Below are 12,815 nucleotides of genomic sequence, written 5' to 3'. Positions count from 1 at the left end.
CTGCCTTCTTATTGGAGCAGATAGGGAGTGCACTTTCATACAAAGCCCACTTAGCTTGGCTGGGTTGTCTCCTGAGAGTCAGCGAGACCAGCCCAGAGCGCCCCTGTGGTTATGGAACACTATCTTCCAATGACAAGCGGGGTTAGCGAATGCCATCACAACGCCTTTGTAAGGATGTTAATTCCTGTGGACAAAGTAGCACCAAACGGTGTAATTGAAGATTCTGACGCGATAGGTGCTGCTGAGATCATGAGGCCCAAGGTGGAAAGACCCGAGGTTGGACGCCGCCAGCAAGATGAAGCAAACTCTACCCAGTGCACTAGATCAATGGGGCTCGAAGCTTTCCAGACACCAAGACCTCTCTTCCCTGTCCTCACAGCGCAGCTCAGTCTCCCTTCCCTTTCTGCCTGTGTTTCCACTGAGGGTGGCCACCAGGGTTCTGGTCCTCAAGAACACCTTTCCCAGACAGCACGCTGCTTTTAAATGGTTTTACACTTCCTTTGGATATAACCTGGATCATCTAAGAATTGATTCCCAAGCTCATTCTACTAGAGCCTCAGGGATGGCCAGGACGAGGGGAGCAGACAGGTCCACGCTTGTGCCCAGATGGGAATCTGGCACTGCCGGTCATGCTGTGATGCAGAACCTACACCCAGGGAGCACTCTCACTTTCTCTCGGCCTTGGGCCCAACAGTAGTTAGTTGCTGTTGAGCTGAGTCGAACTCACGGTAATCCCCGTGTGCAGATAGCATCACCCCACAGGAGTGGACTTTCCTAGCAGATCCCCAGCTCAACCACCCGTCTCTGTTGCTAGTTCCGCACTTAGCCATGCGCGTCACCCAATGGCTCCCTGCCAACCTCCGCCTTTCACTGAGAGTTCACTCCTGAGCCTCCTGACACCGTGAGGTTGATGCTGTGGGCCAGCTTTTACGGGCGAGGGAAGGAAGACTCAGTAGGTCACACTCGTGACAAGTTCTTCCTCCTGACCACCGCTGTGGTGACCGTCAAGCTTCCTTCACACCTTCCTGAAGGAAGGAGGTAGGAATCAATGGGATTCCCTCTGAGTGTGGGGGCCTCAGGGGAGCACCTGAACAGTTGAGGGGCAGGCAGGGTGCAGAAGGCAGGGCTTCTACGTGAGCAGAGTTCTCGAAAGGTTCTACATCGGCACGGTCCAACAGACGCACAGTGGGGCACACTGGCCACTACACACTGCCTGGTGTCTGCGTTCAAAAGGAGCTAGTAAAATTATGTATTTAATTCAGTGTGCCCAGATGTGATCATTTCAACACGTAAGCCACATACAAATTATTTAGAAGACGTGTTGCAGTTGTTACTTTGTTTTTCACACTAATTCTTTATGGTCCACTGAGAGTCTCGTGCATGGAGCACATCTCAGCTCACACTAGCCCTGTTTCTACCTGGACAGGCCACTGGTGGCTCCATCCTGGATAACTCAGCTCAGCTCCAGAAGACAGGAAGGGAAGAGTAGAGGGATCCGCCAGCGGTGGTTGATTCTGCCAGACGGTGGAAAAGTGGTTCCTGTATATGATTTGGATCATCGTGTTCGTCTTTTAATGACCAGATGCCTGCAATCTGTCCCAGACCGAGGAGCTAGACTTTCTGGGAGCGACTTTGGTCGTGCCCACGGGAGGAGGGCAAGCTCACACTTCCAGCTCAAACACCACAGTCAAGAAAGAGTGAGCTTGCTTGAAACGCCCCCGCTGCGTGCCTCCTTCAGGAACCTGGGAAGAGGACACAGGGAAAGCTCTGGCAGCCGGGGTCCTGGCCATCTCTGTCTTTCCACTAGGCCCTGAGCAGTTTGCTTGCGTTTATTCAGTGTAGCCACAGGAAGAGATGCTTAGCGAGTGTGATCATTGGACTGTGCTGAGTCCTGTCACTGCTGTTTAAGCCCTTGGGTGGCTCTCCCCGTGACTCTGTGGCCGTGGGGTTTGGCAGAGCAGGCCCACTGCCCCCTTCTCTGCGGCTGCATCCCCTTCCGTTCTTTCCATGGCCTATTCACCCCACTCCAGCCCCAGCCCTCTGGTGTTCTCTGAGCCTCCAACTCGGAGCAGCACCCCCCCACCCGCCCACCCCAGGGGCCCCTGCTCTCCCAGCCAGGGCGAGATAGTGGCTCTGGGCACTGTGCGCACTGTGCCTGTCGAGGGAGCTTCTTTTGAGCTCAGAGCAGCAGTGAGGTCTCTGACGAGCATCTTGGACCAAATACTCCATGAAACTCACCCCCCGGTTAGACCAGGCCAGGGTCTCTGAGTGTTGGACACAATCAATGCTCAGAGGCTGACCAAAGGCTGGGGCTTGAGCCCCCGCCAGGAGCACGTTGGAAGAGATGCCTGGTGGGCTCCTTCCAGAAGCTCTGCCACCGAAGTCCCCTGGAGCCCCCTGGAGCCACACATACGGGGCACCAGGCATTTGAGTTGGCTCCATGGCCACAGCCTGTTTAAAGAGAAGGGTGGGCCTGGGAGGTGCACCTGGGAGGTCCAGCACCTCGCAAGGACAGGCATGAGAAGACTTCAGTTAGTGGGGGTGGGGTGGGTGGGACTGGGGAGTAGTTGTTTCCTGGACTGGCATTCTGTTGGGTTACTGGGATGGCATTGGGGTGCTGGGATGCTGGAACATGTTGGGAAGGAGCCTGTCACACCCTGGGGCTGGATGATGGTGACCCAGCCCCTTCTGTGTGGGTGCCCATCTGCTATTCCCACCCCTTACTCTTCGCTGGGGATGCAGAGATGCCCGTCCTGGGGAACACTGTTCCCCAGGGGCAGAAGGTGTGGGACAACAGGCAGGTGGATTGAGCAGACACCTCTGACATCTCGGTGATACTGTGCAAGGGAGCCCTGCTGGCGCGGCGGTTAAGCACTCTGCTACAAACTGAAAGGTGGGTGCTATGAGTCCCCCGGCCATTATTTGGAAGGAAGATGGGGTTGTCTTTTTCCACAGAGATCCTTGGACTGTTCTGCTCTGCTGGGTAGGGTTTCTGTGAGCCACACGATGGACCACAATCTCTTTTACTTGATGCCAGTGATCGTGAATGCCATCCATATCTCCAGGACACCTTCCCGAGTGTGCACCAGGGCTGGTATCTGACCATACGTGGGCGCCACATCTCAGCCAAGTGGACGTGTGAGAGTCAGCACCACAACACCTGGAGAATCGGGGAAGGTGATTGTGGCAGTTACATAATCTGGTGTCAACTTGAGAAGGGGTAGAGTCTAGCCCGTCAATCAGATCGCAGCCTGATGACCTCATCTGGAGGCGCCAGAGATAAATAGCTCGCTGGAGGCCAGATACACACAGACTCTCTGCTTGGTCTTCCTGATGACAAGACACAGGGAGCTACGCTAGAGTCCTGGAGCTGGAGGAGCCACATGGAGACCCCTGCCAGCACTGAGATGCTTCCACCACCACTGGATCCACAAGACTTTGCACCCACTGGCCTGTGATCTTCCTGCACTCAGCGTCATTGCATGTGCTGTGTGAGTCTGAAGAGGAATTTATGAACTAGTATCGACATACGGGATAATATTGGACTTATGGATTTGATCTGGACTATACTGGGATGTTTTCTTAAGGCACAGTTACTCTTTGAAATCGAGCTCTCTGTTACACTCGTATGAGTGTCTCTGGGTTTGTTTCTCTAGTCCACCCAGACTAACACAGCGATGGGTGTGTCAGTGGAGCACAAGAAGACCCCGTCCCCCACTCAACAGCAAATGCTCGTCGCTCGTGACGCAAAGACCTTCATGAACGTGGACTCCTGAAGTAAGTTCTTCGGAGCCATTCAGACAGTAGAGCAAAAGCTGAACGTGAACAATGGCGAATTCATCACAGCTGCAGAAACAAACGTCTTTGAAACAGTCCTCGGTGAGTTAAAAGAAGTTGTGAAATGCTGTGATAACCACACGTGGCTTATGAGTCTGTCGGATATTGGCCAGATAACATTTTGACTCATTTAATGGGGGACCTATAAACTTGTTGGAAATTTATGACTTGGTCTTCTGTTTTAATTGGATTTACATGACTTAATTTATATTTTTAACCAAACTTACAAGATTCTATTACAAGAGGCATTTATTAAGCAGGCATAAAAGCCAGCAGGCTAAACTAGAAGTCTTTTAAAGGGATTTGAATTAGGCCACTTCAGTAGTAAATCTTGAAAGTAATTTATTCATAACGTTACTGGGCACTGAGGCCGAACATTAAGAAGAGATCAACCAAGAAGCTGTGGAAATATTTGGGTTGTGTTTGCTGAGGACAGGCGCTGTGATTGAACGGACGCTGTCCGTCCTCAGGGGCGCAGAGGGCAGAGAGACTGCATGTCATTGGGGTGTCCCATGAAGCTCTTGGAAGCCAGTGGTCACTGTTCCTTTTCTCGAACTCTTCAAGACACTTGAGGTCCCAGCATTATTTTGTAAAGAGCCCAGCAACACCCCCAGGGGCTGCCTCCGAAGCCAGTCTTCCCGCAATCTCGCGTGTGCTTACTGCTTGCACCTGTGGCAGGCCGACTCCCTCTCCACGGACCACAGCTCAGGGACTCGTGCCTCTGAATCGCCTGCACCCGTGGTGACCCCATGTGCAACAGAAGGGCAGGCGGACCTCTCCGTGCCTGTGCGTGTGTTTCAGGCGCGGTCTCGGCTCCACACCAGCCCACCTCACCGATGCCGACAGATGTTTGTGCGGGGCTGCGGCCAGCACTGAGGTTGCCGAACTCCGAGGTCTCAGTCCTGCTGGACCTGGCCACCTTCGGGCTTCCAGATGGACTGGAGCACCAGAGCTGGGGATACAGATGGGAGTTGGTGGAGGGGCCAGACCTTGCCGTCAGCTGGAAAGGCACACTTTTTCCTTGAAACGGCCAGTGAGGTGGTTGGGAAAGGGAGTTCTCGCCCGAGTGTGATTCCTGGCTGGTGCATCGCATGCGAGGCGTCCGTCCTTCTGTCCCTGGAGACCTGGGTGCCGCTCTGCTGTGGAATAGGGGTGAGCAGAGCTTTCAGAGCAAGACGGGCTTGAACGAAAGGCCACCTCCTGAAATTCCACCCATGAAAACCCCATGGGTCAGGGTACCTGGACTGCCGTGAGTTTGGAACCCAATCATTCATCGACAAGAACATTTCAAGATCTAGCTTGAAGTACAATGCTGTCTGCGATACAATCATAGCTATATCCATACAAGGAAATCCAACTATCATTCAAACTTATGCACCAACTGCTGAGGCCAGCGATGAAGGAGATGAAGAATTTTAGCAACAATTGCAGTCTGAAATGCCCAAACACGTGATCAAGATGCATGGATAATTACTGGAGGTTAAAAGTTGAAAACAAAGAGGAAGGAAGAGTGATTGGAAAATCAGTGCAGAGCGGAGATCCCATGATCCCATTTTGTCAGAGCAATGACGTCTCCCAAGGAAGGGACGTTGGTTAATACGGATTGCTTGTGGACCCTGTGGGTTGTCCAGAGGATGGGCCACACCAGGGCATGAATCGGGTCCTTCTCTATGCTATTCCCACTCCATTAAAAAGATTGAAGTTACAACATCTGTACAAATATGCTGGATAAAATTGATGCATGGAACGTTGTAAGAGCCGCAAAAGCCCCCAATAAAATGAACTAAAAAAAGATAAAAGCAATTAAAAAAATAAGACCAGGATGTTATATATTAAAAAAACAAAAAAATAAAAAGATTGACATTGTCAATGATTTGTCTTGCTTGGACCCACAATTAATGTTATGGAAGCAACAGTCAAGAGGTTGAAGGGCACATGGCATTGGGCTAATCTGCTGCACAAGACCCATTGAGTGTATCTTTCTGCATTTTAACCTCACTTTAAGCACTTTTGCAACCTGCTTTTTTGTAGTACAGGTTTAACTTAGAAATATTGTGGGTTCAGTTCTAGATCACGGCAATAAGTACATATGCAATAGTCACAAATTTTCGGTTTCCCAATGCATATAAATGCTATGTTCATCCAAACAACAGTATATTAAATTTGTAATGGCATTCCCCCCAAGAGGGTTGAAATCTGAGAATTACCAAAATGCAACACAGAGAGACAGTGAGCAGATGGTGTTAGAAAAAAATGGTACCAATAGCCTTGCTCGACAAAGGCTGGCCACAACTCTCCAATTTGTAAACAACACAGTTTCTGCAAAGCGCAATAAACTGAAGTGTGTCTATCCCCCCGCCCCCACCAAATAAAAAGAGCATTGCAAAGCCAGGACGTTTCTTTGAGACTAAGGTGCACCTGACCCCATCCCTGGTGTTTTCACTCGTCCCCTGTGCACTTGAGAGTGGGACCTCGAATACAGAAGACTGAAGAAGAACCCTGGCACTTGAGTGACGGAGCTGGCAGAACTTCTGGGAGCCCCGGGACAGCCACAGAGCAGACACATCTGTCTGGAAGAAGTGCAGCCACCGAGCTCGTTAGAGGCAAGATGGTGAGACTTGGTCTCAGAGGCTTTGGGCACGTTCGTAGGAGAGTCCAGTCCCTGGAAAAGGACTGGTAAAGCTGAGGGGCAGCCAAAGAGGGGAGGCCTTCGACAAGAGGCTCGGGCACTGGCTGCGTGGGAACCAGTAAGGATGGTGCGGGACTGGGCAGGGCTTCTTTCTGTTGTGCATGAGGTCGCTATGGGTCAGGACCGACTTGATGATACCTAACGACAGGTGACCACATCCTGGCTATGCGACCTTGGATGGGTATCTTTAAACTAAAAGCCACTCTCAAAGCCCTGGACGTGGAGGAGGGGGCGGAAACGGGGGGCAGGGGGAGTGCTGTGCCTTTAGGGAAAAGGTTATGACTGTAAAATTTTGGAAAATGGAAAAGGTGCCTCGTCTTCCTAGCAACTGCTGAAAATAGCGCCACAAAATATCAGTGGCCAGTGGGATGTAACATTGAAATGAGTTAAACTGATTGGAATCAAGGACCATTTTGCCCGTTATTAATTTTCCCAGGCAATCTCATTTGGTAATATCATGAGCTCATAAGATTTCTTCTAAATGCCAAGTGTGTCATTTTGGGGAGAAATGAGTTTCGAAGAGCCGTCCCCTAGCTGGGCCCCCGCCTGCCAGGCAGTGTGTCGCCGGCCAGTCTGCAGATACCTCCCAGGTGTGCAGGCCAAACAACCTAAGAAACGGATCTTCCAGGGCCCTTTTACCGATCCTTGTGTCCCCCCTGCGACGTGAGTGTGTCAGATTGTACGTTGCCCTCAGTGCCTCTAGCCCCATCCCTCCCCAGCAGCGGGAACAATGACAGACGTGGAGGAAACGAGGTCGCGGTGACCACTGGAGCATCAGACAGGCAGAGAAAACGTGGTACCACGGTGGTACTCTGGTGCGTGTCTTCACGGTTTGTTCTTCACAGGTGTGTGCGCATGTGCGAGTGTGCGTGCGCACGTGTGCATCGAGTGCCCATCCTGTGATGTTCTCGTACTGTGCTTGAACGGTCCCACTGCAGCCTGGTGCCAGCGAACGTGCCAGCACAATCCCTCCTTCGGTGTGTGACCCACATGACGTGGGCAGCCCTGTCACAGGACAGGACGCGGTGGGGGCTGCTCAGTAAGACGGCTCCAGCGGTTGCCAGGAGCTGCTACCAGGCACCGTGCCCGCCCGCTGAGAAGGATGACAAGCCTTGGCATAGTAGCCCAGGGCCAGTGCCCCGTCCCCACCCTTCCTGTGGGCATGGGGCCACCACACCACACCAGCAGTGACCTGCGGGCCAGCCAGGATGGAAGGAATCATCTGGACTCCAAGGTCACAGCGATAGTGACACACCATGGGCTGGCCAGTTGGGTGGACACGAGAGTACTCCTGGATTAGAGGTCTGCTCCATCCCGAGCAACTTCGGGGACCAGGCTGTTGTCGTGGCCTGTGACTCACAGTTCTCAGCCGACCCCCATGGGCCATGAGCTGGCTGGCTGGAGGCCCAGACCTCGGCCCCCAGTGGCAGTGACAAGGACAGCAGGGGACGCTTGGGGTTGGGGAGGGATCTTGGTCCTTGGGCAAGGAGGCTGACTCACTGTGGCCCTGCGGAGACAGTGTCACGTCCTCCCACCCACCCCAGCTGTGACACCCTAGGGTGGGAGGCGCCGCTCCTGGAACCCGAGGGCCGTCTGCCCGCAGTGCTGCGCTCACTGGACAAAGCACCGTCTAAAAACAACAGTGATTTAGGAAACTTCCCCCTGTGGAGAGAGGATCTCTACCATCAGAGCCTCAGGATGAAGCACATCCATGGGTGGGGCCAGCACACCTGCAAGCTGCAGACACCTGCTCTTACCTTTGTTGCAGAAGGTGCCGTCGTAGGCTGTGTGGGCGCAGTCGCAGGAGTAACCGTGGTACTTCTCTACACACCGGCCACCGTGCTCACAGTTGGCCCCGTAGCTGGTGCAGTGGCCCGAGCATCCAGACACGAAGCCAGCGGTGACCTTGGCCCTCTCCTCCAGGTCCAGCGTGACTCCATTCATACGCAGGGAGCGGATGCATCCCAGGAAACCCTGCTGGTCACCGGGGGCGCCTGGGGGCGACAGGGAAGAACAGACAATGGTGAGGGTGAGTATGTGTGTGTGTGTTTGTGGGTGCGGATGTCTCCCTTGAGAGGCAGCATGTGTGGACAGAAGCCGCACGTGGGAGACGCAGAAACCACCTAAGCTGTCTCAGAGTCTAATCCGGTCTCAGAGGGAAGAGAGGCCTATGGAAACCACTGGGCTCTGCTCTGGGCCCCACGGACCGAGAGGTGGGCACAGTGGCTGAGGACACACATGCATGAGCAGAGCTAGCAAGTCAATCAGGCTGAGGCAGGGGCCACCACAGCGTGACCCTCTTCCCTGTCCATGACCTGAGGTCTGGGCTCGTTTCCTGGACAGGCAGAGGCAGCAATGGATGCCTTTGCAGGGAAGCCAGCTGCCCTGCCCTTCTGAGAGGCCAGGTCCATCCTGTGACTTCTGACCAAACATCATTCAGGACTTTTTTCTCAATATGGATCAGCCACAGGGTGAGATGGCCTGTGGCCATGTAAGGAGACCCACAGCACCCCACTGAAGCCGTAGCAGCTTCCTGGGAGCGTGCGGCTGGCACAGGACTGGGCCTCAGCTCAGAGACATTCAGCAACTGGCCCAGCAAGGGAAGCCCAGAGATGCCTGTCCGCCTCACAGAGCAACGACTTCCCTGGAAATGAAAATGGAAAGCAGTTAGGCTATTCATGGACTGTCTGATGAGGGTTTAGGGAAAAAACAAAACAAAATAAAACATACTGTTCAGAAAATGGAAACTTAGGCAATTCTCAGATGGGGCTGCCTCCCTATCACATTAGTCCCGGAACCTCACCCGGAGCCTCCAGGGGAGAGGCTTTTTTTTCTTTGCTGTATTTTTTAATGGTTGAAATGCAATTCAACTTTTAGAAACATTTAATTGTGATTACTTTTCCATCAGACAACCCAAACATAGTCCATTTGGGGACCTTGCCTGAGGCCTCCACGTCCTGCCTGTGGCTCCCATTCCGTCCTCTGTCTCTCCTGGCCTTCCCGCTGTCCAGGAAGAAAGGGGGGTCTTCCTGTTGCCCCCACAGCCCAGCTGAGGGAACCAGGGCTTGGAGAAACGAGGGGTTCACTCTGTAATGCAGGGCTCCTGGTGTCTGTCAGGGTTGTGCCACGTCTGTCATATCCTGCAGCTGGTGATGTCACTCTGTGATGTGCTGGCCACTGGGCCCAGATGAAGGACATCGAGGATGGAGACCGGGCAGACATCTGTGCTTCCGAGATGCAGCATTGCAAACCTCAGCATGGGCCATCCTCAGGGAGTGTGGGTCTGAGGCTGGCCGCTCAGGGATTGACTCTGGTCATTCTGTGTTCCTGGGAGAAGGTGCCTGGTGTAGCCCACCCATGCGAGGTGGTTTCTGATGCAGAGCCGAGAAGAGGGAGGTCTGCCCCTATCTGCAAATCCCCAGGTGTGAATCTGACGTGAACCTCTCCTTTATCTTACAACCCAGACTTAAAGTCCTTTTATGGGGCCTTCTCCAGGGAGCATTGCATTCTTTTTGCAGAGTGGAATCGAGGGGGGGGACAGTCTGATCCAAGTGGGGGAGGAGTCAGGGACAAAGTGGTCCGCTCTGAGGATCCTGGTTCTGCCTCTGCTCATCAGCCCAGGTACTCACCTCTGCATTGAAGCACCAGGACCTTTGGTGGACTTGCAAGAGCCAATCTCAGGGCGGTGGGACTTCAGTTTGGCTTCTTTCACTTCAGTAACTTCAGCTTCTGTTCCCATCCAACAAGCTTTTGGCTGGGCCATTATTAACTCTAGGTTTACGGGACACATTTAGAAAATCACAGAAACCATTTATATTTACCTCCTACCGTTTATGCGTACTTTTACTCATTCGATGAGACAAACACATAGCCAAATTCATTCTCTTCTAAGGCTTCTGATGGCCACATTCTCTGTGTGGTATACCTATGTCTCATGGATACATGCCAATTTGAAGCGCACGTAAATGGAGTATCAATCGCTGTAAATCTGTTTCATTCATGAAAGTTATTACTTTAGAAATAAATACAGATGTCGTCGATACATCCTTAGAAGGCAAACATCAAGTGTGAAGATAGTGCAGTGGAGCTGGTCAGACCGACTGACCCAAGTGGTCCTTATGATGCATCTAGTGCAGTATCTCAAACATGTATAATGTCCAATAGTATACATTTGCTACCAATATTTAGTATCACATGGTTTCCTTTATAAGTGGATAGTGTATAATTATATTCTTTTAAAATCAAATAAGTTGTTTTACAAAGAAAAAAATGTGTGGTTTTGTTCACGTGTCAATTTGAGACGTGTCCGTAGAGACAAGTATAAAAGAAATGTCTGTGAACCTAGTGTTCAACAAATGCCTAGCTGTTTTAATTCCCACCACTAGTCAATTAAGATGTTTTTATCCAATCAAGATAGGTGAAAAACTAGATCATTTTGCTTTTAGGTATATTTCTCTCCTTGCCCCTGATTACAAATGTGAGTTAAAAAAATACACTAAAAAGAAAATGAAAAGAGAAGGCCTAGTAGCATTTTTGAGATAACTACTTTGACTTTAGAGACTGAATAGCCTTTTCTGCTTCCACCATATTCTACTATGAATACACATAGGTGTAAAATACAGAGGGGTTGAACTCTCAGTGTACACATTGTTTTGAGACCAGCGTTTTGCACTTAACATTCATGAAGTATTTCCTGAGCAAGAAATGTAGATGAGAGCATCTCACTTAGTGTCTGCATGGACTCCACGAATCTTGCCTCTCCACTGCCATTGGACTTGTCAACTTGATCTGATTTCCATTTTATAGGATACTGTAGCAAATGCCTGTTATGGACTGAGTCACATGTCCCTGAAAGGTATGCTGAAGGTCAACTCTCAGAACTTATCAAGATGACCTTGTTAGGAAATAGGGTCTTTGCAGATGTTAACAGCTAACACGAGGTCACACTGGAGCTGAGTGATCCCTGAACTAATGGGATTGGTAGAAGAGACTCAGAAACACACCAGGCAGGTGGCCTTGTCACGACCGACATTGGAGTGATGGTTGGCTCTCACCAGAGGCTGAGAGAGGCCTTGGACTGATCTTCCTTCAGCACCTCAGCGGGGATCAACCTGGCTGACCCAAACTGGCTGACAGACATGGCCGACATCCTGGTACAGACTCGGTCTCCACCATTGTGAGATGACAGATTTCTGTGCGAGATTTAGACAGCACCCATGTTAAAACCTTTGCACGCATGTGTGCCCAGGTTAGAATTAATTGTTGGAAGTACAAAGGCATTTTAAGGCTCCCAACCCCCAACCAAACCCTCTGCCACTGAGCTGACGCCGGCTCAGAGAGACCCTGTAGGATGAAGCATCTGAAAGGTGTTTCCTGCTCAGAGAAGTTGCCAATTTCTCTTTCATCCCCCGGATGTCAGTGAGCCTCTCTAGTTAATAACTACTGATGAACATTATCTCTATACTGGGCAAGTGCGCATGTCGATTCAACAGGCAGGCGATACACACGGTCACTGTCTTAATTTGAATGCTTTAAATATTGTGAGCTAAGTAAATGTCGTGTTTTCTCCATTCCTACTTTTAAACAGGCTTTCATATCTTTTTGTTGAGGAGGAGGAGTGGAGGGTGTGTTTCTGGCTGATTTATCACCATATTTTGGGAGTTCACTCTTGATCATGAAAGCTCCAGCTTTTAGCTTGTGCCCCTTACTTGTGAATTCTGTTCCCTTTTTTCATGTAAACGTCAAGGCGACTTATATTGTCACAGACAGCTGTTTCGTTTATATGATTTCTGCCTTTGAAACTATGCCTAGACAGACGTCTCCCCATCCCAAATAAATAATACTCACTCCTAGCATATTTGTGTCTTAATTCTATTAACAGTTGAATCTTTGATCTATCTGGAGGTGGTTACGCTTCATGGACCCTCATCTGTGATTGAGAGTTTGAAGAAGAGGCTTTTTACAATTCATTGAGTAAGTGTTAATATACCAGAAACCAGAGAGTTTATGCAGAGAAAGTAAACCCAGACTAGACCGTGTTTAAATCAGACCACAAAGGCAAACTTTAGATTAAAGTGCGCAGGTTGAATGACTGATTCATCCTGGAAATGAATGGTTCATTCATTCACCACACAAGGAGATAAGGGGGAGGCATTTTCTGTCTGTCTGTCTTGGAGGCTCTCTGGTCCGTGTGTCCTCAGTTCCGCCCCCTCCCGGCCTTTGGGTGTGCGCTGCTCTCCCGACCAGGACCTTTGACTGTGTTGGTCACCTGTGTGGCTTCCAGCAAACC

At 51.0% G+C, this 12,815-nt stretch overlaps 1 protein-coding gene across 1 annotated transcript in view; it reads right to left on the bottom strand.

Annotated features, from left to right (window-relative positions):
- The window catches only part of CNTNAP2 (contactin associated protein 2), a 973,876-nt gene that overhangs the window by 73,169 nt on the left and 887,892 nt on the right, over positions 1-12,815 (bottom strand). The window contains exon 18 of the mRNA XM_075557443.1: positions 8,284-8,520. Coding sequence (XP_075413558.1) covers positions 8,284-8,520 — 237 coding nt within the window. The remainder of the gene's footprint in view (positions 1-8,283; positions 8,521-12,815) is intronic.

Source organism: Tenrec ecaudatus, chromosome 9 (genome assembly GCF_050624435.1).
Source record: "Tenrec ecaudatus isolate mTenEca1 chromosome 9, mTenEca1.hap1, whole genome shotgun sequence".
Lineage (NCBI taxonomy): Eukaryota > Metazoa > Chordata > Mammalia > Afrosoricida > Tenrecidae > Tenrec > Tenrec ecaudatus.
Note: the sequence above shows the minus strand (reverse complement) of the source record. Positions and strands in the feature narration are given on the sequence as shown.